At 39.8% G+C, this 27097-nt stretch overlaps 3 protein-coding genes across 3 annotated transcripts in view; 2 read left to right on the forward strand and 1 right to left on the reverse strand.

The window, feature by feature from the left end:
- gabrb1 (gamma-aminobutyric acid type A receptor subunit beta1) overlaps nt 1-15082 on the forward strand; it is a 56664-nt gene extending 41582 nt beyond the window's left edge. Inside the window, exons 6-9 of the mRNA XM_063909574.1 lie at nt 3034-3177; nt 3986-4138; nt 8130-8383; nt 11037-15082. Coding sequence (XP_063765644.1) covers nt 3034-3177; nt 3986-4138; nt 8130-8383; nt 11037-11378 — 893 coding nt within the window. The 3' untranslated portion in view covers nt 11379-15082. The remainder of the gene's footprint in view (nt 1-3033; nt 3178-3985; nt 4139-8129; nt 8384-11036) is intronic.
- Nucleotides 15083-17330: 2248 nt separating this feature from the next.
- commd8 (COMM domain containing 8) lies at nt 17331-22183 on the reverse strand. The gene is made up of 5 exons (XM_063908688.1): nt 22057-22183; nt 20979-21134; nt 19899-20051; nt 19538-19693; nt 17331-17884 (listed from the first exon to the last, which is right to left on the reverse strand). Exons 1-5 carry the CDS (start codon nt 22099-22101, stop codon nt 17864-17866), a joined length of 531 nt encoding a protein of 176 aa, XP_063764758.1. The 5' UTR covers nt 22102-22183; the 3' UTR covers nt 17331-17863.
- Nucleotides 22184-22458: 275 nt separating this feature from the next.
- atp10d (ATPase phospholipid transporting 10D) overlaps nt 22459-27097 on the forward strand; it is a 53187-nt gene continuing 48548 nt past the window's right edge. Inside the window, exons 1-2 of the mRNA XM_063908686.1 lie at nt 22459-22774; nt 25784-26132. Coding sequence (XP_063764756.1) covers nt 25846-26132 — 287 coding nt within the window. The 5' untranslated portion in view covers nt 22459-22774; nt 25784-25845. The remainder of the gene's footprint in view (nt 22775-25783; nt 26133-27097) is intronic.

The following is a 27097-nucleotide window of genomic DNA, read 5'->3' on the forward strand; positions in this document are numbered from 1 at the left end:
ATGGTTTGTCTTGCAGTTAAAGAGATAAAAGGTAGAAAGAAATGTCATGGTAGACAATCTTTTAGGATAATTTCGCTTGAGAGACAAATGACTATTCCCGTAAAGGGAGTATTCACTCCAGCTGCCATTTTATCACAGGGATGACACCACTGCCATTTAAACATTTTGGAGGTATTGAACTAAAAGCTCTTGAACAGAAACATTGATGTGCTCTGAAACATTTTTAGGTTTTATTATAAGACCACAGGAGTTGGGCCGCTGGCCGCCCATGCAGTGCCCACTTTCTAGTAAGCTGTTTCGAATCCCGGGCTGGCCAAACATTACAGACAATGTCCTCCCCTCTGTCTCCCCCTTTCACCTCTACATCTAAAATAAAGGCAGTGTCTGGCCTTTGAAAATGAATATTGTTCGCTGCTCATGTTTGAAACCAAAAGTCAATGTTGGACTGCTTCAATGTCTCAACCAAGCTACTATTTAAGCCTAATTCTGATCAATTTTCTAAACATAACCAAGAAGTTTTGTTGCGTTTTGGTTCAATTTATTACATTAACCACCTATTTGAAACTACAACTTTAATCCTGGGAGAAAATATGTTTGCCTCCAAATGTATTTGTTCAGTTTAGTTGCAAGGGGACCAACTATTTCTGAAACAAGAACAGTAGCATTCACTTCTGCATTAGCATGGGTTACTTCTGGTCCTGGTAATATAGCCAGATACAGATCACATGCAATGTTTGAAGTAACTTAAAAACGTCTTTAGGCATCTGTGTTTCTGTAGTGAGATACAGAAGTTTTTCAAACACAGATACAGCTAAAAACAGGTCTAAATATTTAGAACCACTAAATGCATGCTGTCATATTCAGTCATCTCTAATGTGTTGGGTTAGAGTTCAGGGATTAGGGTTTGGGGTTAGGGTTTAGGGTCTTTTCACAAACATTAATTGGATGGGAAAAAAAGAAAAGGGAAGAATCCCTTCCAATAATGAGAATTACTCTAATGCCCCAATATCCTGCAGCAGACTTTTTGATAAGATGGAGAATCTTAATAGAGAGACTAGCTCGCCCAAATAAATTGTTCTAATTACTGACAGGGCAGTGTTCACTCTGGTTCAGGCTATAGACATAGCCCAGAGACGTTATTGTTGATTAGGATCAGCCTGTGGGAAACCGTTCAACGGAAAAAGAGAGGCCTACTTTCCGCTTTATCAGTCACACTGATTTAATGAGTTATTTATACTTCCTGTTAAAATATGGAGGACATACTTTCAACAATTCCATGTTTGGATGAATGGTGATGCATTAAGAATGTTTCACTGTTATAATAATTTAATGATCCTGCTCTTATGCACAAGATTCAAGTTGTATTTCAGGTCAAAATTCAACAAAATTTGTGTCTACACAGTTCTTTGTCAAATATTCCTTTTGTGATTTTAACATTCAGTAGTTAGGAAATGACATCATGACATATTTTATGAAATGGATGTGGAAATTGCATATGCAGCAGGAGGTTTTATCCCAGTGAATAAATTGGTTTGATCACACATGCAGAACATTAACTATAATTGAACTATGTCTTTTGGCATTCTTGCCAATGGATCTCACCGTCTTTATCATCAAAAAGTTGTTTGCTAAGTAATCACGTAACCTTAGTATGAACTCATAGGTGAAGGTCTCACCTAGAGCAATACTTCCGGCGGGTCTTTTCTTCCACCAGTCAGACAGTTCACCCACCACAGTCCCTGGTAGACTACAATTTGTCATGGTTCACTAGCAAGAACAGTGCCACAATATGTCAACAAATTTGATTACAGGAGATATTGAATGTAAGCGGAAAGGGTGAGGAAGGATGAGGGTTGCCACCTGTCTAGCTGGCTAGTCTGGGGGACGAAGTGAAGTCAAGTTAGAGGGAGACTCAGGGTGGGGGTTCTGTCTCAGGCTGTCTGTGCCCCATCTGAATACGAACCCCAAGATGCCCCATTTTCAGATTGTGCATCAGCCAACAAGACTTCATTTGAATTGGTGTAAGAAAGGTATACACAGTATGTACTATGGACTAGCAATCTCACCTGTCCAGGTGAACCTTACAAAAGTGTAACAACGCACCTTAAAACCAAGCTAATACCGGCAAGTGTGTAAATCAGCCGTCAACTCTTGATCGCATTCTGTTCTTCGAATGTACTCTTGCTTCAAGACACGTCTGCTGGCAGCCTGACAGATCTTCTCCCCACCTAAGTTCTCCCACACTGCACCACTCCCTTTACTCGCTGCCAGTGACTTCCAGAATCCATTTCAAGACACTGGTACTGGCCTTTCGTGCCATGAATGGATCAGGTCCTTCTTACATCCAGAACATGGGAAAACCAAACAATCCAGCACGTGCACTTCACTCTGCGTCTGCCAATTGGATCGGTACTCGCTAACTGTGAGTGTGACCCAGTTACCCCTCAAATAAAACATGCCAGTTTGCTTTCCTTGTTCCGAAATGGTGGAGGAAAGCAGAAAGTCTACACATCTTCGGTCGCTGACTCAAGACCTCCCTGTTCCGATTGCACCTTCTGCAATACAAATATGGAATCCTCCTTTCTTGATGTAGCAAAAGGTTTGGCTTATTTGAAGACAATAGAGTAGCACTTAAAATGGTTTGGATTATTAAAAGGTAATGTACTTAAAGGACCTCACTTTGGGTTTGTTTCTTAATGATTGGTTGCACTTATTGTAAGTTGCTTTGAAAAAAAGCATTACTCAAATCAGATGAGATGTAATTTAATACTACATTGGATCGTTACATGCTTGTCGTGTTTCGATTGCATCTTGGCAATTCAATTCTTGCAATAAAAAAAATCACCAGCACTTAAAATGGTATGACTTGTTTGAAGTGAATATATCTGCACTTTCCTTGTTGTTCGGAGTTTGATTCTCTATGTTTTTGCACTTATTGTAAGACACTTTGGGTAAAAGCGTCAGCCAAATGTATTGTAATGTCCTTGTGTTTTAAGTAAGGTTTACCTCGTTGTGTTCCCCTGCCTCTTTCAGATGGATACACCACTGACGACATCGAGTTCTACTGGCAGGGAGGAAGCAACATAGGCTCGGTCACTGGGGTGGAGAACATCGAACTGCCCCAGTTTGACATCATAGACTACCAGACCCTCTCCAAGAAAGCTGTGTTTGCCACAGGTAATAGAGTCAAATGGTGTCGGTATATTACTAAATAGAAATAGAATTATCGATCATGTCATTCTCACCACTGCTGCATTGTAGTAAAACACAGCATATAGGAGAGGGGAAAACACTGCAGCACATAGCAAGAGGTTGAAAACGTGTTGTGACGTTGCTGTGTTTTTCTAAGTAGGGCTGGGTATCATTTGGATTTTAACTTTGCCAGTTCCAGATTTGTCAATTCCTGTTCTTGTCGGTACTTGATTTCGCTTCTCTAAGGGGTTAAAACCGAAGACACATTTTCTAAATAGAGAGAAAAACGGATTTATGAAAACCTTTACTGAAATGTATATTATATTCACAACTCACTTGATTTGGTTTATGCAACTTTAATGAATTGCATACACTTTCATTTGGTAACTGTTATTAAATAAATTGGTGCAGTAATATTCTGTGTATTATGTTATACAAAACAAAAGCTTTGCAGAGCACCACAGTCCAGAAAGAGGACCAATGTGCGTGTTTAGGAAAAACCGAAATTCTTCTTTTCTTTTTTTGGTTACCTGGTACCGAATATCATGGATTTGGTTGCAAACTCTACCACTTAGTATTAAACACACACTAAAAGGTGCTTCTGTTGTAGATCCTAATAGGGAATTTTGATGACATGAAGTGTGTGGTTGGCTTTTGTGACATTTAGAAAGATTGATCCCACAGAGTTTTCTTTTTAACTGTACATCATTGATTATGTCTGAGTGTTTTGTGGTGCAACAGTAACAATGTTCCCATAAGTCTGAATAAATATCTACCACCCTGTGTGTAACAGGCTCATATCCACGTCTGTCCCTGAGCTTTAAGCTGAAGAGGAACATTGGCTATTTCATCCTGCAAACCTACATGCCCTCCACCCTGATCACCATCCTGTCCTGGGTCTCCTTCTGGATCAACTATGATGCCTCGGCTGCCAGAGTAGCTTTGGGTCAGTGATTTTATATTCTTTACAGATTGTGTGTGCTGATATGATGTTGGTCACGGCTCTATACTGTACGTGTGTATGCTGGCTGGTTGCTTGGTTCAATGTTTGGGCCCGACGGAAATATCTCAACAATTCTTACATGGATTGAGAGATTCTCTACAGCAGTGTTTCTCAAACTTTTTTTACCTGTAGAGTCTATAGGTATTCATGGTCCCGAGGGGACAATCAACAACATTTTTGAGATTCTTTGAGTGAATCGTTTGACCTTACTGTACTGTAGCTGTACATTTGTTATGAATCCCAGCAAATGTTAGCAAACTGAGATGCTAAGGTAAATTTTAACTATAGGTAGGTCAATTGTAAATGTTTACCTATACCTTTATAGCAATTCCTTCACCTGTATGGGTTGGACCATGAGATAATGCTTCCCTGACAAACACCCAAACACCTACTGAAATACACTGAATAATATACAAAAGTACATTTACTCAAATACCGCAATTTACAGGTAATTCCAATTTCTGCTACTTTCCACTACATCTCAGAAGCAAATATTGTAATATTACTATGTAACACACTTAACATGTTATCAAGTTTTAGTTAGGCTACTATTTACCTATCCTATGGCCATTCATCCGACATGTGTCAAGATATTTCAATCTTGATCAAAGATGTGGACTGACTAATCCCTTGACATACTATTCCTAAACCATGACTCTGAGACCCACGGGGCCGTATATGACCAAATGCCACGTAGTTTTTATGGCGTCATAGCTTCCAAGCTATTCTTATCCACCATCTTTGTTGGTGACTTATAGCGCGTAAGAGTCAGGTTTCTGAGTCGGATATTCTCCGATTGGATGCCGTCACAGCCAATTGAAGGGTCCGATTCAGAGGGTTCAGTGCAATTCAGTTGTTTTGTGTACGGACACACGCGGTAATTCTGAGAATGCAGCCAAAATGAAAGATTGAATACGTTCTTTAAGTGACATTAAAGTATACTGAGGTATGGCAAGGAAGAAATTGAGTACATCTGAGGCTTTGCAGCTGATTTATCAAGGCGAAGATGTCGAGGAAAATTCCGACGACTCTGCTCCGGAGTCCTGCTACTCTGAAGATGAGAGGAATTTTGGTAATGGGATAGATCCTCACGAGGACAAGTAAGTAATTATATTATGAAATTATCCAAAATGTGATGGAAAATGTAGAATACAGAGTAGGGAAATGTGATTTTGGAATGCAGATATATTGTTCTTGTGCACTAGGACGTAATTTTGAAACAAATCAACAGACTATTGCTGTAAAATAGGTGTGTTGTGATGGGGGAGTTGGATAAGGTCACTGGGGAATTGTGTGTGTTTTGAACAAGTCTTTGAGTAATAATTATTATCCAGTCAAAAAAGTAGTTATTTATTTGTTTCCATATGTTATTCTGGATGCTGACGAGGTGGGTCACCAACAGAGTGGAAAGAGTAGGAGAAGAGGAAGTCTGTCTCCCCTTGACCAACCACAAACATCCCCTCCAGCACAGACGTCTCCTCCAGGACCTCCACCAGCAATCTTTCTCCCTACCGTCCCAGAACAGGCACCATCAACATCCCAGCAGAGACCAGAGAGGAGGGGAGGACAACCATCTCCCCAGTCTTCCAGCGAACAGACAGAGACCTCACCAGGCTCATCATAACTCACCTCAGCAACACACTCATCAGATGGTGGGCGCAAGGAACGAGGACTCGGTCAAGGCCATGTCACTCTAAGCCCACCAACCCAGTGGGATTGCGCATGGAAGACCGAGACAGATGCTGACATTACACCTGATCTCCCAACGTTCATCCCAAAGCGAACGCCTGGTGTGGAGCCACCACTACTTCCAGTCGACAAACCAAGCCCCCTGGAGATCTTCGAACATTTTTTTGATCGCAGGACTGTGAAGACCATCACTGACAACACAAACAGGAATGCTGCAAAACACTCTGCCAGTGGGAAACAATTCACATGGACGGACGTCACTCCAGTGGAGTTTTTCAAATTCCCGGGACTCCAGTTGTACATGGGAATTATCCACCTACCAAAGCCGAGAGACATGTGGATGGTTAAAAGCATCTTTCATGTCCCATTTCCAAGCACAGTAATGTCAAGGAACAGATTCATGGCCATTTTATGGAATTTACATGAGTGACCCAGCAGAGAATGTAGTAAATGACAGCAGAAAAGGCATGGAGGAATAGGACTGCCTGTACAGAGTCAATCCTCTGTGTGATTCCATGTGAAACGCCTGCAAATCTGTGTACCATCCTTATCAAAACGTGTCTGTGAATGAGATGATAGAGGCAACGAAGGCCAAAATCGGACTGAAACAGTACCTGAAGCTCAAGCCATCCAAGTGGGAGATCAAGCTGTTTGTTTTGGCCAACACAAATGGATACATCGTCGACTTCAAAATCTACACTGGAAAGTCTGAGTTTGTGAGTGGAAAAGGACTCTCTTTCGATGCTGTGATGTCACTGGTGAAGAAGGATTACCTGGGTTCTGGTTACCATGTATACTGTGACAGCTTCTACACCAGCCCAGCCCTCTTCACACACCTGAGTAGCCTGGGCTTTGGAGCCTGTGGTACCTACCTTGACGGAAGATTGGGGACCCCATCGATGAAAGAAAATGCTCTCACTAAGAAGTCCTCCAGGGGCTCGATAAGATGGATAAGAGATGAAAAATTCCTTTTTGTAAAGTGGTTGTACGCACGGTTTGTCGGTGTGTTCCACTTTACACATCGCATACTCCGGGGAAACCATTATCAGAGGCAGGAGGACCGAGGATGGTGGACACAAGAGAGTCATCATTCCGAGACCCACCCCTATCAGAGAGTACAACAAGTACATGGGAGGCGTGCATGTCCAAACAGTTCTTGGGATATTACTTGGTGCACCACAAGTCCATGAAGTGGTACAAAAACCTGTTTCAACACTTTGTGGACATTGCCACCACCAACAGCTACGTTCTCCACAGGGAAATGTGTGCAGTGACACACGATACTCCCATGAAGCACCCTGATTTCCGGGAGCTCCTGTCAGCTCAGCTCATGGGAGTGTCACTGGATTTTTCTCCAGGGGAGAGGCAGTACAACCACACACCCGTTGCAATCTCTCCAACAGAGGACCAGTCCAAAAAGGGGACTGCAGGACGCAGAAAGTGTGTCGTCTGCAAGAAAAACACTCCGTTCTGGTGTGAAGCGTGTGATCGTGGACAGAAATGCCATGATCTATTTCATGGTTAGACTTAAAAAATTGTCTCAATCCCAACAAATGCTTTCAACTTTCTGTGTTTTCTTTCAAAATGATGGTTAGCAGTTCTGTTTTAATAAAATAAGTTACAAATTCAAGCTGCATTTCTGTTTTTTTATTTTTATGGGCAAATATCCCCTATTATAGAGTATATAAGTCTTTAATGAGTGACATATAACATTACCGGAGTTTGTGTTGCTTTCTGGGGTGTGTAAAACTTAATTAGACTGTAGAAAAATGACAATTCCTGGCAAAAAACGCCCATTGACACCGGGCATAACTCATGATTAGAACAAGTAAGAAGCTTCTAATCAGTTCTGGCAAAATCCCAACAAATGTGTGCAATTTGCTGTGTTGTTTTTTACAAAATGATGGTTAGCAGATCTGTTTTAATAAAATAAGTTTAAAATGCAAGCTGCAGTTTTAGTTGTTTTTTTGTTTTATGGGCAAATATACCCTATTATAGTGTATAGAAGTCTTTAATGAGTGACATTTAACATTACCGGAGTTTGTGTTGCTTTCTGGGATGTGTAAAACTGGATTATTCTGTAAAAAATGACAAATTATAAGGCAAAAATATACAAAAACGAGAAATTTCATATTTGGGTCTCAGAGGGATTGCTGGAGAATGTCTTGGAAATTGTCTTGAAATGGTGTTCACTCAGCATGCAGTTCCTTCTCCTCACCCTTCCTCCCTTCCCATTTGCCTGCAGGTATAACCACGGTGCTGACCATGACCACCATCAACACCCATCTGAGGGAGACTCTACCCAAGATTCCCTACGTCAAGGCCATTGACATTTACCTGATGGGTTGCTTTGTCTTCGTCTTCCTGGCCTTGTTGGAGTACGCCTTTGTCAACTATATCTTCTTTGGGCGTGGTCCTCACCTGCAGAAAAAGGTGGCAGAGAAAGCTGCGAAGTCCAACAACGAGAATAAGAGCCGACTGGAGAGCAACAAAGTCCAGGTGGGAAAGGGATTTGTGTAGTTTTCATGCCAGTTGGGTTTTGACATCAGAGGCCCAAAAAAAAATATGGCAACAGTTTTCAGTAGAGCCATTGTTGTAATACTGATGAAATGACTGTTTATGGTGCCTTTCATTCACAAAAAGGAAGTCTAAGGGTACGTTCAACAAAGCATTTATTCATGTTTTTCACTAACCAGTATCAGCATATTATTATTTCAATATCATTTTGGAACTTGTATTACTAATAAATCACGGTAAAATGTGTTCCGTCAGTTGTAGTTGGTATACCATATTATCTACCTGGAGATAAGCCCCGCCTCCTCGCCAGCTCCTCTTGTTTGAATGGCGCAAGTAATCACAACGGCAAACCGCGATGTGATGGCACTATGAGAGAAAAAATAACCCTAACCCTAACCCTTAAGACGTGCTCTATAACTATAGCCTACCTGTAGGCAATAGAGATAAAGTTACAGCAGTTCCCAGTAGCTGTGGTAAGAATAAGATAGTGTGAAGCTCCTGTCCTTCACGGACCGAGCGACTGCATTAAGTAGATTTATTGGATTCACAGTTTCAGAAGTTAGAAAATGTTTTGTAAGTGTTCGGTTATTTTTGGCTCCAGACAATTCTGTGCTCCAGCGAGGCCAGTATACGGCCAATGATACAACAACAGTGTTTTGGCAAGTTACCTCCAAAATTACTTCCAGTACTCTCTCTGAAATGTAATGCGTTACACTACTTTTGAGTAACTTTCACCAAAATGACCGCAAAAGTATGGCTTTAAATAATAAAATGTAGTTTATTGCAGCTGATTATACCTCCAGTGAAGGGCAAAGTGGGATAGCATAACAGCTGTGTCGGCCCTTAAGGCTCCTAACAACTTCTAGGCGGAGTGAAGGCTCATGACCAATCCCGTATCAATCACCGTCAGAATCACAAAAGCTACGACAGCTTTATCCAACTCTTTGGGAAATGTCTATCTACAGTATCTGGAAGTAGCTATGCTGAACATTAGGAAAAGAGCTAGAAATTAAAGTCATGCTCTGTTTAAGTGTGCTAAATAATATGTGATACCGGTAACATGACGTCTCTGTGTGTTATTAACAACATGTTAGTGGAGCCTCTGCACGGCCCTGTGACCTGCTGTATATGAACGAGTCTCTATTCAACGTTAGCTCACCTTATCATTGGTGTGTTAACGGGGATTTGGCTGACAAGCTTTCTAAAAGCCGGTGATTCCACAGAGGCTGCAGATCTTCAACACTCTGCCACTAGACTGCAGCTCTCCATGTTGGAAAAGTGGAATCTGTTTCTGCAGCTCTCTAAACCAATAGTAAACAGGCTTACTGAGTTACTATTCTATCTGCACAATTGCTCCTCTGGTATCGGAATGTCTCACGATGTTTGTGATTTCTTAACAAACAAAACTTCATTTTGGGTTAAAATGTGTTGTAACTGCGCTACTGAGAATTGTAACGGGTATTATATTAGCAGAATGTCATCAGTAATGTGTTATAATACTGCGTTACAGCACGTTACTGTAACTCCGTTACTTTTGTAATGCGTTACACTCAACACTGTGCAACAATGATGACCAATTCATTTAGCTGATATTTTTAATGGTATTTTAGAGATGTTCATTTCCAGAAAAGACATTTAAAAGACTGTTCTAAACTCTGAAGCTTTGATTACAATGAAACACCTTCTTGAGTTCCCCTCATGAATAAATAAATGCCAGTTAGCGGCTGGAGCTACAGCCACTAACTCAGATTCTTTTTTCAGCCAGTGTGGAATAATATAAAAACTTTTTTTTAATTAAAACTTCCATCCCCCATGGCTATAAATAATGACAGTTAGCGATACAGCCACTAACCAGGTCCGTCTCCCGGGCTGTCACCTGCTCTCCTCCGGGTGGAGTAAACTCTAAGCAGTGAGGCAGACGGAACGCGTGGTCGACAGCTAGCTTACTTTGGTCTCATTTGTGGTCTGATAAATGCAGCTAGGGCGAGAGTAGGTATAAAAGGGAGTGAGCAAATCAGTATGTTTTATTTTTGTCCCTTTGCAACAAACTACAGTTTACAAGCAATCCCTACACCTCTGAGGACTCTCCTTGAGATTTATATAATATTGCAGCACTGTGGCACATTCCAGCAGCAGGACTTATGCAGTAGCTGTTTCAGAACTCAAAGAACAAAGCAAAAAACGAAGAAGAAAAAGACAACTAGTACTATACAGGTTCGATTCTGATTTATTTGAATGTCCCACACTTACAGGGATGTGACAGATGGATATTTATTTTCATGTTCTAGCTATGTGCACAAATGAACAGTGCAAAGAAACCTTCATAAAACCAGACTAACACCAATCTGCCTGACCTCCCTCAGACACAATTGGCTACTCTAAACGCCATTCAATATCCTCAACAAGTCCCTCTTGCTAGCTTAATATACTGTATTTGAAGATCACACATACAGTAGTAGCACTCTGCTAACCATTTTAAAGGAACTTCCCATCTTCCCTGTGTGTGGCAGTCCACAAGGCACTGTTCAATATATCTCACCAAAACAGGATACTGCTTTTCCTAGGGACCAACCTTCCATTGGTATTTACTTGGGATTTGGTTTAAAAATGACTTAATTGAAATCTCCCTCCTCAGGTCGACGCTCACGGCAACATCCTCCTGACCAACCTCACCAGTGAGATGAGTGGAGCAGATATGATGGGTGTTCTCAACGACCCTCGGGCCACGATGTTCTCCTACGACAGCGCCAGCATACAGTACCGCAAGCCCATGACCAGCCGAGACCTGTACGGACGACCGGCCATGGACCGGCCGATGGGCCACAAGAAGGGCCGCTTGCGGAGGAGGGCCTCGCAGCTCAAAGTCAAGATCCCCGACCTCACGGATGTCAACGCCATAGACAAGTGGTCTCGCGTTGTTTTCCCGATCGCGTTCACCTTCTTCAACCTGGTCTACTGGCTTTACTACGTGCATTAGGGTGGCAGGAGAGGAAGTTTGGGGTTGTACAGCGAGGAAAACCGTGGAGCATTTGTATAAATTGTGTTTTGGAATGAGATGTAGAACTGGATGTCTTTACAATGTAAATACAATTTAATATATAATATATAAATATATATATATATAACAGAGGTATAATTTATTAAAAATCCTATCACTTTTCCTGTACTCATCTGTACAAAATAGATAGATGAAAATAATGGAATTTAAGACACAGTAAAGACATAGTATCTCTAAGCAAAAACTTGCCAAAAAGACTTTTGAAATTACAGGCAATGATCTTTCATTTGTTCTATCTCATTTACTTACCTTCTGTTATCTCACTTTTTGCATGTGAATGAAACACAACCTTTTTGTTTGCTAAGGTAAAAAAAAAAGAGACAAAGAAGCCCAGCGCAAAACAAGTAGGTGACTTGTAAGTGAAGCTCACCGAACTTATTAACAGAAGACATGTAGTCCAATCCCATCGTGATATATAGTCCTTATTTGGCGCTCAGTGCTCCGACTGAGGTTTTTTTTGTAGACTTGTGTTGAAATCCTTCTCTGACAGTCATATGCAAGCTATAAAATGTGTCAAATTGCTTTTTATGATGCGGGGGTTATTTCTGACAGGTTTCTTTTCCTTAAAAAAAGGAAGCTTTGCATGGCTCTCCGGAGCCAATCTGTATTATAATCATTATACTGTATGCTTGCGAAACAATCATTGCATTTAAGGTAAGTACAGGACAGAGGTTAATTGGAACTCCAGTCATTTCTCAAAAACAAAATGTATCTACGATATTCTCACAGCGTCTGTGAGCATGTACAATGTAATTTTCTTTAAAAGAAATCAGGTAAAGAATGACCAATGATGTCACCATGCTTTCAAAATCACATTAAAAATGGCAAGCCCTGATAAAACTCGCCGCTGGTGTTGAAACGCGTGGTGTAAGAAACATCTTTAACGACATTTGTGTGAGATTTAAAAAACTATTAGAAAGTATTTATAAATTATAATACATAACTTATTGGGGTTATAATTTAACCGTAACCCTAAACACGAGGTCAATTTTACTCTTGACTTTCTGTTTTTGAATGGATTGTCCGTTATTTATCAAGGCTTATGAATAGGGCCTAGGGATGAGTTCTAAGACCAAGTTCTAGTTTGCTTCATCTTCAGTCCTCGGACAGGACCAAAATACACTTTTGAAAAAAACTAGTGGTGAGGTCAGTCAGATTAGGCCATTAAGAACAACAACTAGCACCCCAGTGAGTGAATGCACCTGCCAGACAGTTGTACCTATAAATTGCATCTATATTGGGCTTTCCCTCACCTTGCAAACCATGATGAGTGCCCATGCAGGAAGTAGCGTGTCCTTACTATATATAGTGAAATGGATAGTTAGAATGGAGAGGTGAGGAACGTGAATGGACGTGTACCAAGTCCATGCACAAGACTGGAGTTTGTGTTCTGGTAAATTGTATAAGCTTCAGCAGAGCGCAGGTTTTCTGCATGGGTGACCAGAAAATGTGAAACCAAGAACTATTATTTGGGTTTGTTGTATGACTTGAGCATCTTTCCAAATGGTTCTTGAAGAGTTCCTCTTATTTGACATGGAGGGGAGTATGTTGAAAATGCTCATGATGTTGTAAGCAATTTGCTACCATGTTAAGGTCTTCTAGTGCTTTGGGTTCTGGTATCAACGTGTTAATCTCTGCGTATGTCATATCGGCCAAACCACTATCAACTCACTCACACGCATGCACAGCTGTTGAACCACCAATAGATCATTTGAAACCAGAATTTATCAAACTAGACAGCACTTTTGTAGTCATCCGCAGTGCAAAACTCACATTACTGAGTCAACCCTGTCGTCCAGCTGTGAAAGGCACTGCAGGACATCTATACTTACAAAAAGAGAAGAGGAAGGATTGTTGTTTTGGCAGATAAACAATGGTAATGTACAATACAGTTTGGCTCCTAAAGCAAAAGCACTTGAATCACCAGGTAGAGTTTGTTGAGTATGGTTACTATTTCCTGGAATACTGATGTGTTCTTAGCCATGAAACACTTTCATCTGATTACAATTGACAGGAAAGGCATCCTGTACGGTGATACTGTAGCCTGAGACACATTGTAAGTTTATCTAATTCCTCATTCCGGTCGGAGTCACCTGATATACCCAACTTATCTTGGTAGCCCTATCTAAGGGAGTCTGTCTCTGCAAACATCCTGTATGAGGTTTCTTGGGGTTCTTCATTGTTTCACTTTAAAGAAGCTGCAAAGCCCACAAACTACACAAGCTTATTGAGCTTTGCATTAGAATTCATATGAGAATCAAAAAGGGATTAGAGTGGCTGGTTTTGGTAGAGACCAATAGTAAAGGCAGTTTAACTTGGTTGTTGCAAGGTTTCTATTTTTCTGGTCACTGAGTGAGTCAATGGGCGGTGATTGATAGGTGACCTCTTAGGAATTGTCTTAATTGCGGGGAACTGTGACGACAACAAAAACTCAGATGGGTCAGGAAACCCAAGCAATCAGACGATCAAGACAAGTGCAGACAAACCCATTCTTATCCAAATGATCTTAATGTAACTTTACCTGAAATATTGGTCAATTTGTGACAAATTTGTACTCTTTGGAAACATGTGTTTTTAAACCTGTCTTTAGCTATGTTTCTACTTCCCCAGATGGTATCACTTTTAGAAATTACAGCATGACTACAACAAATTAAGAAACGAAGAAGTAATGAACAGATTTTTATGGGGTTTAAGTTAAGGACAAACTGGTGATGTACAACAGAAACTTCATGGTAAGGAGAAATGTGGACTGCTTGTTTTATCAGGGCTTAAAACAAAAAAATTATACAAAAGCTTCTACAGGACACAATAGTAGCGGTGTGCTCTTTCCTCATGGCTGAATATTGTGCCTTTACCAAGAATCTCAATATTTTCACAGGGTTTAACTTAACTTCTATCTAGTGAGTAGAATTTAAAAACAAATCATCTTGTACTTTTTTTAGATTAAGAAGAACAAGGAGAACCAAAAACAGAAGTGGACTCTTTTTCTGACGCTCTAACGTACGGTACCATTATCTAAGCGTAGATTGTAGTAGTAAGACATTCCAGCATTACGATGACAATCTTTTGAATTTAATGCTGAAAAAAAAATATCTCCTGCGAGGCTGGTCTCCATTATGCCAGTGTTGCTGTTTCTACACCGAGCAGAGTGGACGGACAGGAGGTGGAAAAAAAAAAAACTGCTTTTCTTCTCAACAAAGGATTCAAAGCAGATGGACTCGTGTTTTTTCTGTGAATGGACGAGCTAATGGAAGCCATGAACAACTGTTTTGCCTACAGGCTGCGGGGGGGCTGGACATGTGCTGGACTCCTATTGTGTAAAATTACTGTACAATTTTTCTCTCATGCTCTTTATGTGCTCTCAAGTGGAATGAGGTGTGGGTGAGTTTGCTTGTGTGTGTCTTTCCAGCTTGTTTACAGGCAAACATAAGACTGTGTGTGTATGTGTGTGTGTGTGTGTGTGTGTGTGTGTGCGCGCGCGTGCGTGCGCGCACATGCGTGTTTGCGTGCATGTGTGAGTATAAGTATGGACATATGGATGCGTAGGAGAGGAAGAAAACACGGAGTACAAATTCTTTGTGTCAACTAAAGAATTTAAAGAATAAGGTTTAAATAAAATTGCTGACATCTCTAACGACGAAGTGATTTTTTGCCGAATACCAGAAACTAAAATGTATATTTGTCTGTTTTTTGTTGTTGTCTGAATAACTCACCAAAGATTGGGGCTTGATCAGTGGGCCCAACTACAATATGTTGCTTCCCAATCCAGCCTTACAGGTTAATTTTGCAATGATGATATGAGCATCATCTGCATAGAGGTTAATTGGTACACTACACTGTAAAGCACACTTTTTTGAGACGGGTTTTTAGCACACTCTTACAATGTCACCTGATACATCTGGAATCATATTTGTGGATTATGTTGCTAATTTGTGTTAAAGTACAATTTTTCATTTGATCTAAAAATATGATTTGGGGGCGTCTCATGCCATGCTGAATGTGTTGACAACCTTACATAAAGTACTGTACAAGGTCAACAATTTCCTTCTGCTTAGCTAATTCGAACATCCTAAAAGTTCCACTACGTAGGCTGCATCCAGCCATGTACAGCTCAGTGAACTGCTTCACAAGTTCAAGTGTGATGATGGTGGATCTGGAAGGAGACTAGTCTGTTATGTAGGGCTTGGTGCCTCAAGAATGCAATCCCTTTCGCTGATAGGCTCAAGACAACCTCCAGAGGGGTTCATTCTGCTTCCTTCAGAGCCACTGACTTCCCCTTTCAGCTGTTCTGGAGATTTCTTTGACTGCATGCCTTTGGGCCATTCTATTCCCAGCTAACGGAGCAGCCTCGTAGCTGATGTTGCTACAAACCCTCTGCAGCCTTCCTGAACTCTTCGGACCTTTGCTTCCCAGCTACAAAGTCGCTGCATCCAGCTCAATGATCTGATCACAGCACAAGGTCCGATCTGAGGTTGATGGGCATGATCTCAGCTGCAAAGCATAGCCTCTTGTGGGATAATAGCTGACTTCTTTATAGAATGTAAAGTAAGCACTGATGGATGGCTTGGTAGAGTGGCACAGAGGACATTGTGAATGTTCTCTTTTAAACTGATTATCTCAAAAGTACAACATCTAAAAAGAAATCACAAAAGAACTGCGTGTTTGTTGGCACAGTATTTCCATACCATGATACATACCATTTTCCAAAACATAGTGTTGTGTTGGAGATCAGTGAGACGGTACTAGCTTCCAGTCAGCCATTGTTCATTTTACTGCAGTAGGGATATCTACTTATAGACCCTTGAGTTACATAACTGCATGCACGAGTGCAGTATAGTTTGTGCTGATAACACAATGTGCCAGCTGTGGGAGGGTTGAGCTGAGGGGTATCCAGTTGGTTGCAATGTGCAATCATCCAGCTAGATGCCTACACACAACCTTTCTTTTAATAAATTATGTTGCCTATTTGTCTTTATTGGATTGTGCAGTTGAAGGTTGCAGACAGAGAAAAGGGGAGAAAGCAAGAAGGCGACCTTCATAGGACTTAGTACGTGGGGCGCCTACTCTCCCAGGTGAGAACAACAACCTACACACTTTGTAACTAATGCAACGTTGAATACTTTTAACTGTCAGTAGTTATAGTTAGCTGGGAAATGGATGATAATGTTGGTAAAGCATATACTGAAAAGGTTATCTATAGAGTTTTGATTCAGTCCAGCACTGACTTAGCCTCTTTTATCTCCAGCTGTACACTGCAGATGTGAGGGGTTAGAGTGAAGCTGCAGGGGCTGGAGGAGAATTCCATTAGTCCGGTTAACACGTCTGTGGCTAACAGCAGCAGTGCTCATTCTCAGGATTAATGTGACGCTCTGGAGTAAAGACCAATGCCATTAGCACATTTAGCATGAATGTGTGTGTCGAGGCAGCTGGGCCCATTCTCAGTATTAATCAGACAGCCGCCTATCTAACCAACTGGAAGGCCACGGCCTGGAAACAAACCTCATGTTCACACTCATACTGTGAGATTTCTACCCTCGCCTAGTAACCCGTAACCTGCTATAGAGTCTATAGCAACAGCTTGAAAGTTAGAGTACAGTCCTTTTAACAATTAAAAGAAAAACACATGGAAAAAGTAGTTTTCAGCAAATATTTCAAAAATCTTGCTATAGTATTTAAAAACTAAGTATATAGTTTGTTAAAACATTGGTGAAAATAATATGTCGAAAAATATCATGTCATAGTTTCATAACAAACTGGCTTCAAACCTGTTCTCCATTATAACAAACATCATGAAGACTTGTAGAAAGACACCAACACTGCATACTATAAACTTTTATGGTATCATAGAACCTGACCATCATTAGCAGAAGCCCATTTTTAGAATATTTTATTGATGTTATTTTGCCTATTTAATACGTTTCTTGCAGCAACATTTGTACAAATTAATCACATAAAAAATGTGGCTGTGTCTCGTTGATAACTAATAGCTTGAAAATGTGTTGTTTCATTCTATACATTCAAACTTTTATTCAATAGCACAACATTCAAACTTCACAAATAAGTATACTGTGATATAAGTATGGTATACAGTTAATGTGGTATTTATTGTTAGCACATTTTTCTACCATTTGTAAAAATGGAATGGACACAAGAATTTGATTTTACATTGTGAAGAGGCAAATAAAAATGTACTTTGACAAGATCCCGATACAACACAGTGCATTGCAAAAACAAAGTTAGAGTTCTACTGCTCATAAACATATTCATGTATATGACTGTCATTGTGCCTCCAACACACGGCGTGGCAGAGTGTCTCTTTCACAGTTTCTGAGGCCCTGACAAACATCCGCTGGACTTCCTGTAGTCCTGGGTTTAAGTGGGATAATTCCTCCACAATCTGTCCATCATTTCATCTGCAGCACCACCTGAAAGACACACATACATACACACTATTAGCATTTCATGCTAATATGTGTGTGTGTGTGTGTGTGTGTGTGTGTGTGTGTGTGTGTGTGTGTATCCCAAAGTCTGTTTTCTGAGGCAGGAAACAGAGCTATAATGACTAGATTGAATGCATATTTTAGTCAAATTATAATGTTATATTACTAACATAGTGTTTGCCTTCATCATAGTACGGGTCTGTCTTCGTGCTGTAACAATGTCGCCCCCTAGTGTTTCTCCTCCATTGCTGTGGAGCATTTAGCATCTATAAACACCTTATAGTTCTGCATAATTAATTGAAAATGTATCCCAAATGATTTTGCTTCCCACATTAAATGAACATGACAGAGTGCGATCCTGACAACGTGAATGTTGCGTCTGCAGAGTAATAGAGTAACAGTTACACTGTTTATTATTAAATATTATAGAATATATTCCGTGGTAGAAGGTGTATTCAGATCAAAGTGTACAGATACTCTGGCACAGGTAAAAGTCCTGAGTCCAAAATGTTACTCTAAAGAAAATAAATCTTATTATCAAAATTAAATTAAAGAACCCAAAGTAAAATGTACTCATTTTGTACTATTCGATTCTAATAATTGATTCAGTATCAAAAGATACATCACAGCTGGTAAAGGTACAGCTCATTTAACTAATTGTTTTGTTCCTTGTTCCTTGTTCCTTGCATCTATTCATCTATAAAGTACATGATGATTAACTAGTTTTATATTTGGTATTATTAATCTGAATGAAATGACAAATGTAGTGCAGTGAAAAGGTACATTTATGCTGCTTAGGGGTCGTGGAAGTAGCAGAAATTTGAAATACAATTACGAGTACCTCTAAGCTGTAATACAAGTACAGTATGTTCATTACATTTCACATTTGTTTGTATAATGATGACATAAAGTTAGGCGTAACCAATGCAGAAAAAAATGCAGTATACACCTGAAAGCAGACGGGGAAAAAACAAAATGCACTAAATTCAAGAAGAACTTTATTTATTAAATTGAATATGTATTCTATTTTATTATAATTCTTATTTTTGATGCAAATATTTGGTTAGAGAGAACCACAAAATGGATGTAAAAACAGTACTGAAATAAAGAAGTAAAATAATAATTTGTCCCCAAATAATTGTATAATCCCCATCATTGATAATCGTGCAGCCGTAACACCTTATGGATATCTACTGTCTCATTTATTAATATTCTACATTGATCTTTAGTCTAATTCCATGAGTGCACACTAGACTGCACTCTAGTTGCATTGTGGGTAATGTAGGCTCCATTTTTGACAAGGTAGAAGATGTATACAATAAAAAAAAGAATCTGGTTCTGCTTCACCTTTTTAAAAAGATTTTTCCTAAACTGTTCATCCCGAGACAAACAATGATTTAAGAGTGCAATGCAAAAAAAGATATATATAAATAGGGAAAGAGGGAGAGATGGGCGGGGGGTGACATGCACTGCTGGTTCGCGTATCGATTTCTACCACCGGCCAGATTTCCGGGCGGCAAGGACACAACTAACTTATGAACAGTGTGTGTGTGTGTGTGTGTGTGTGTGTGTGTGTGTGTGTGTGTGTGTGTGTGTGTGTGTGTGTGTGTGTGTGTGTGTGTGTGTGTGTGTGTGTACCTTGTTGGCGGCCTCTAGGGAACTGATGAGTGTGTTTAACTCTTCTCTGTTCATCTCCATGGTGACGGAGCGCAGGGCTGCGTCCTCCCTCACATCCAGACTGAGGCTGAGCAGAGGGGTGTGCAGGGACGAGATCTTATCACTGGACAGGGACAGCTGCAGGGGGGTTGGGGGGCACAGAGGGGAGGGGTTCAACTTTAGAGAAACTTGTTTTTAAGGCAGCCGTCATAATATGTGGGCAGTCATGGATGTATGCTGAAAAAAATCACACCCCCGTGATGAGAACAACCTAACAGTGCTGAGCTGCACCTCAAATTAGTCTTTCGAGCTATAGAACATTAAAAGTAAAGCATGGAGTGACCCTGAGTTGCCAGTCGAAGTCCTGCAGGGTGGCGGAGGAAATGGAGTTGGTTCTGTCCAGCAGAGCGTCACGGATTTCCTCCCGTCTGGCCCTCAGCACGCTCAGCACCGCCTCGGCATGGCTGCTGCCAACATCTGCCAGCCCCCCCAGCACCTGCACACAGAAACAGAACTGACACTACACCCCCCAGACTGCTCTCCAGCTGCTCTGCCGTAAGGAGCATGGATGTATACAGAGAACTTGATAAAGCGTTGCAGGTCATCATTGCCAAATGAAACCAAACTGGGCTAACTCTTGAGAACAAATACAGATGTTCTTACAGTCTTGCACAAACATTGAATGGTGTAGGAATGAGTCCTAAAACCTAGAAATTAGTCAGCATATTAGAACTTCCGGTTTGCTTATCTCGAAGTAAATGGTTTTTCAAAAACGTTTTGGACAGGGATGCTCCAATGTCAAAATGTCTTAGCCAATAAGGATTAGCTACTTATTTTTGAATATTTATTTATTCTGATATTGTGCCAGAAAACCGTTACATCTTTTCATTATTTACAGAAAACATGAACTGTTTCCCAGCCCTTCATCATAAGAACTCTGAATGAACACAAGCACCTAAAAATAACCTTTACAAGTCTCTTTGACCTGCTATATAATACCCTCAAGGAGAAGACTTTTAATACCAAAAGTATTTGCTTCACATTGTCCATCATAATCCATTATTACCTGTCATTTTTTAGATGATAGTAAAATACTTTAATAGAATGACATTTCCATTCATTCAATTTAATTAAGTAAAACATGTAAAGAACAAGCTTTTATTTTATGCAATTCTAAAAGCATTAAGATAAACAGACTTTGTGTTCACTTTTCATATGAACCCCAAATGTACAATGTAAGTCAATATCAGTACCTCTTTGGCCTGATGGCATCAGGTGACTGACTGGTTGAAGCAATACCCTTTGGCTACTACAAATATATGCTTCAACCTGAGTTAAATAAGATCTGCAATATACATGTAGAAATAAATGTGTGTCCTATTCATTCCGAAAGCAGAACCAACACAGCCTGCCCCCCCCTCACCTCTTCCTCCGAGCTGTTGCTGCCCACGGCCAGGCGGAAAAAGGCGCTCAGGGAGTCCAGCAGCTGCAGCCACTCCTCCGGGCTCCAGGTGGTGCCGTGATCTGACCTGCGGGGGGGCTCCCGGCCACACAGACCGTCCACCACCCTGTGACAAAACTACACACCAGACTGTTATGTTACTCAATGTGTATTTTGGTTGAGAAAAAAAACAAACAAGCAAGTTCCTTTCGTTGTACGATACTTGTTTAATTTATACATAAATTGTGTCAAAAAGTAGCTTTCATATGCACAATAACTACAGTGTAGTTTTGGCAATGAAAATCCCAGGCTCCCCCAAAAGTGCATCATATGATATACTTAAGACATATTAGAAAAAGAGATAAAATAGTGCCAAAAATAATGCACTAGATATAACGGTGCAAGACAGTTGCAGGAATACGAGAAAAATAAATATATATAGTGCTGTTTAAATATTGGGTAAAGAAAGAAAGAAAGAAAGAAAATACAATAAAGTAAAACAAATATAAAATCAAACAGAGTTACTCGTTAACACTTTAACAATATCAATTTATAATAGCTATTAACAGAATTACATTGAGTTGATGCAGTTGTAGAAGAACTAATCAGATAGTTTGCCAAAAGTAAAATAGCAATACAAAATAATTAAAATACACTAGTACAAGGCCTGCATTGAAAATCTTAATTCAATAAAAATAAGTAAGTAAGTAAAAAGTAAGTCAATATCCACAGGAATTCTGCATTATGGTGCATTTCATGGTCGTATATTAAAGTACTGGATTGTGATTATTGATGCATATTGTGTCTATCACAGCTGGTGAAGGTGGAGCTCATTTTAATGACTTTGTATTCTGCTGCTGGAACTTTTAAACGTTAACAGACCATCACTGACACTTTACTTCTACTGTTGTGAAGTAGGCACGAGCCTTCATTGAGCCGGTCCTCCACTAATGTTAAACATGAATTGGTTCATCTCGACGTTTTGGTGCCAATAGATCAACGAGACATTAAAAACAGTAAATGTGCATCATTATTCATGGGTACAGCGTTTGGTACTCACCTTTATACAGTCTGTCGCAGGAAGCCTGCTCAGTAACACCACCATGTTTTTCTCTGCTTCCGCCCTCCGCCTTCTGCTGTCAGCTGACTTCAGTCACATGAGAGAACCTGCTGCGTTCAGGATGGCTGGTAAAAGTGAGATTCATAGTATTTTATGACTTCTTTGTGTGCAAAAATACTGTTAGTATATATAAATTCTATTTTATACACCTTATTTAGTTTTTGTATGTGTGTGTTTGGCCGCCCTTGGTAATTATACTGAAAATAAAGATTGGTATTTGCTCGCTTGCCGAACTCCATATCTAAATGTCCCATTTTAGTGGGACATTTAGTGAAAAGTGGGCAATAAGCAGTGACACTGTTGAAAACAGGTTAAAAGTGTGACTTTACTATATGAAAACAATTACTCACTTTAATGCCGAATTTACCACAAAGACCCAACAATTACTTCTATTTACACTTCTAATTTATTTACAAACTGATATCGAAGCTACTTTGAAATATTACAATATGCCAATGGAGTTCTGTCGGGAGACCCTCAGTGTGAAAGGGAAGCTTTTTAAAGCCGGTGAGTTTTTCCACATCCTTGTTCGGGTAGCAGCAGCAGCAGCAGCAGCAGCAGGGGCTATGTGTGGTCGTCTCGCGGGTTCAGTCAGAACAAACATTGACTGGATGTAACTTAACTTGAAGACAGAGAGTGTGTGGAGTCAAAATGCTGGGTAAGTAACGAGGGTCCCTCTATGTTTCTGCTGTGGATTAACCAGCTGTTTCCCTGACCCGAAGACTTGTGATGCAGCTGTTCATCCATTACAGGAATGGAGAACAATATACAGTGGAGCTACTGGTTGAATACTGTACTGTCAACATTGATACGTCAGGACCATAAAACTGTCTGTGCTGAGGGCCAATCATCAGTCACCTCGATCATATGTTTTATGGTTGCAGTATTGACAAAGAAATACATGGGTTGAGGTCTGTCAGATTACAGTACAGTTAGAAACCCTGAGGGCCGCTGTTGGGTGAACAGGTGTGGTTCGTTTACGGCTTAAAGTTGAGTCTTGCAGTAGTACAGTATGAATTTAGGACAGAGGATCGCATTCAAAGCATGCAGCCAGTTTGTGCTTTTATTGCATGTGGTGAAATCTTAGAGGAAGGGTAATTTGTTGTATATCTCATAAACATAAAGCAAGGGTTTAATGCTGATCAGCAGAGGTGGAAGAAGTAGTCAGATATTGTACTTAAGTAGAGAGTTAGAGATAGAAGCAGAAATACCAAAGTGTACGAATACTCTGTTATAAATAAAAGTTCTGTTTTACAAAACTATTGGCATCACCTTACTGAAAGTAAAAGTAATCATCATGCACATTGACCCGTTTTCTAATAATATATCATTGTAAATGGACTGTACTGAAATATTATAGTTCTGATTATAATTATTGATGTGTTTATCAAGCTGGTAAAGGTGCAGCTAGTTGAATGGCTTTGTATACTGCAGGGTAGCTGCTGAATTTACTCCAGGTGAACTAAAGTCTGATTTAAGGGCTGATTATATTTACCATCATTAATCCAGATCTGTAAAGTAATTGAAGGGATTAGATAAATGTAGTGGAGTAAAAGTACACCATTTACCTCTGAACTGTAGTGGAGTAGAAGTACTTTAAAAAACACTGGGGATGAATCTGACATAACATTTAGCTGGTGCTTGGATCTAAAGCAACTTTCAATAAGTACAATTGACCACAAGGATAGCAATAACAAATATCCTGTATTAGTTTTTGATAAGCCAAACCATTTAAAAGGATTGTGCATTGGCTTGAAATAAGCAGTGTTCGAATAAGTGCTCCTTTACTTGAGTAAAAGTACAAATACTACGGTTTTTCAACTCTCCATTACAGAAGTAAAGTCCTGTTTTCAAAATGTAACTTAAGTAAAAGTAAAAAGTATTAGCATCGAAATGTAATTAAAAGTACTCAGATTAAAAGTGATAATTTCACACAGTGGCTAATTTCAGTATAATATAAATATGTTTTATCAGCGAAATACGTCAAGTATCAAAAGTAGAAGTACTTGTTATGCAGAATAGATCTTTTGACAGAATTATATTATTATGGTTATTATATCATCTTGTTTTTAACATGTAGGCGCATTAACATATTGAAGTTGGTTAATGTCAGATCAAATTGAGATACTTGAAATACTTTGTATATTAGTAGTACAGTACTGCAATATACTATATCAGCGTACTATTATGTGTTTGAATGTTTACAAAGGGTGAGTGTTATATAAATGTAGTGGGGTAAAAGGTACAATATTTGCTTATGAAATGTAGTGGAGCTGAAGTAGAATCAAATGGAAATACTTAAATAAAGTACAAAAACGACTTAACTACAATAGTTGAGCAAATAAACGTAATTACTTTCCAAAAGTGGAAATAAGCCAAACCTTTTAAGTGCAAATTACAGAAGTGAGAATTCCCTTTTTTTTTTTTTACTGGTAAAGCTTTATTCAAAACAGGCGGTTTCCTGTCTGCTGTGGAGAATATGTAGACTACCTGCTCATATCCAAAGGGAGCCTGTTCAACCCAGACCTTATGTCCATATCTCAAGGTGTGGCTCATTATCAGCGACTCAAGCAGCTCCCCTCAGATCCACACACTCACCTGTTCATCACATCGGCTTAGTTTCCAGCCTCGAACACTTCCTGCTCGGATGGTAGAAGCAATCTGAGACTAGGTATACAGACAGAGAGCCAGGTCAGGAGGTGGAGACCAAAGCAGAGCTAAAAGGACAGTTCACATGCATCAGGTGGGCACAAAGACATTTTCCATGTGTAAAGAAGGGACTGTTCGCTAACCGATTAGCTTATGGCGATATGTCAGTGTTGTTATTATCGTCAAAGTCAATTTTATTGTCAATCTTTCAGTTTGTGTATACAGACGGAGTTATCGAAATACTATACTATATACTATAATCGGATTAAAAAATATAAATATTTATAAAAAAAACAACAGTCAATATACAAAAACAGTCAATATACAAAAACAGTCAATATACAAAAACAGTCAATATATACAATACAGTATATGGTTCTAGAATCCCCACTTGGCAAATCCATCAATGAATGCATATTTTAAGTGATGTGGGTTTGTAGTCTTTAGGCTTTGTTTCATTAATCAATAGTTTTGTGTATGTTAAAATGTTTAAAAAAAAGGGTATTAATATGATAATAAATAAAAACCTGCCACCTCAGTTTTTCATACATTACATAACTACGCCGTGGTTGGGTTTATGTTGTGATAAACCTTTGAATCTGCAGAGAATACAGGAATTTTAACCTTTGCAGAACGTTTATATGCACAAAAACCTTTGTAAACACACAGCAGGACAGGGAACACCCTATGAGCAAATGATGGCACATGGTTACGTTAGATTCCTGTTGCAGCAATGGATGGTCTAAGAGTTATAGCCTAACGTTAGCTTTTTACTTCTGCTGATCGCATTTACAGGTCAAAATTCTTAAAGTGGTGTTTATATGTGGAGATGATCCTGCTGAACAGTACGTGTAAATATCATAAATGGGTGTTTACCAAAGAGCTAGCTTTGGGCAATATTCTGAAATCCAATGGAAAAATCCCTTTTCCCTTGAGATGCTAACTTCAAGGTTGGCCTACAAAAATAAGTCATCGCTGCTCTCAACCTGAAAGGTATTTTGTGGTTTCCTCTCAACAGGATGAGGACATAGTGAAAGTTCAGTGTGGAGTACGGAGTAGTAGAAGCCCTCTGCTGCGTAGATGGAGGGGCTCCACCGGGTGCAGCATCGCTGGCGGCAGCTGCTGGGGAGACATTCAGGAGGAGACTGGTACTCTGCCCCTGGTGGCCCGCCAGACAAAACTCCCGGGGAAGCCCATGGTACTCCGCAGGCAGTCAGTCGGACAAGGAGAACTGTGTTTGCCCGCCATGGGCCCCACCAGCAGGAGTACGAAACCGCCTCCAAAGGCTATATGGGCAATGCCATCCGCTCCTCCAAGTACACCCTGTTGACCTTCATCCCCATGAACCTGTTCCAGCAGTTCCACAGGTCAGAGCTTTACCTGTGTGTCCAATATACTGCCTACATTTGTTCTTTAGTTTGTTTAATCACACACATAAAAACCAGGCATGTGCACGTATCGAGAGCACCTAACAGTATCACTTTAACGGTCACTTTGAACACCAACAGCCCTGATATCTAACTCTTGTTTTACACACAAGCATATACAAAAATATATTTGAATTGTTATGGTATTCTGAAGTGCCTTATTTGTTAAACATGTAGGCTATATATAAAGTGTAAATAAGTTATGTGAAGTACAGAATGTACTGTATATAGACTCTTTATGTATACAGACTAAATACAAAGTGTGTATATATGATGTATGTAGATTGTATAAATGCTATATATCGAGTGTTATACACTATGTATAGTGTTTTTGGGCTATTCAAAGAATTTAGTCTTATAAACATAGAATATTTGTAGGCTGTATATAGTCCCGAGTGTATCAAATCAAATCAAAGTTCATTTCTATAGCCCAATATCATAAAACACGTTTGTCTCAGTAGACTTTACAGATAAAAAAACAACAACAACATTGTAAACAATAAAATTACAGCAAAATGAAAAGACAAGATAGTGTGTAAAATACAAATAGAATTAAATAAGATTCAACAAAAGACAATATAAATACATAAAACATTAAAATTAAGTTTCTAAAAATGAAATAAATATCATAAAATGCCAGCTCTAACTAAGGGCTTTGTTAAAAATGTAGATCTTCAACGCACTCTGAAATGTTTGGACACTGACTGCCTCTGATTAAAACAGGAAGTTGGTTCCAGATAAAGGCAGCTTGGTAGCCGAACACTCTGACTCCTGATCTGGTTCCAGACTCTGGGAACCACTATCAGACCTGCTCCCTGGAAGCATAATATTCCAGAGGGGCAGTAGTGGATTAAAATATAGTTTAGGTACCATGGTGCCTGACCATTCAGTGCTTTGTAGGTTAG

This window comes from Eleginops maclovinus, chromosome 19 (genome assembly GCF_036324505.1).
Source record: "Eleginops maclovinus isolate JMC-PN-2008 ecotype Puerto Natales chromosome 19, JC_Emac_rtc_rv5, whole genome shotgun sequence".
Classification (NCBI taxonomy): domain Eukaryota; kingdom Metazoa; phylum Chordata; class Actinopteri; order Perciformes; family Eleginopidae; genus Eleginops; species Eleginops maclovinus.

What these genes read in the sequence shown, in the direction of transcription:
- commd8 (XM_063908688.1), bottom strand. Translation starts at nt 22,101, where the DNA reads ATGGTGGTGTTACTGAGCAGGCTTCCTGCGACAGACTGTATAAAG. An exon ending in CTGCGACAGACTGTATAAAG is followed by an intron (nt 21,135 to 22,056) that starts GTGAGTACCAAA and finishes TCTGGTGTGTAG; the next exon opens with TTTTGTCACAGGGTGGTGGA. An exon ending in CCCTAGAGGCCGCCAACAAG is followed by an intron (nt 17,885 to 19,537) that starts GTACACACACAC and finishes TGTGTCTTTCAG; the next exon opens with GTGGTGCTGCAGATGAAATG.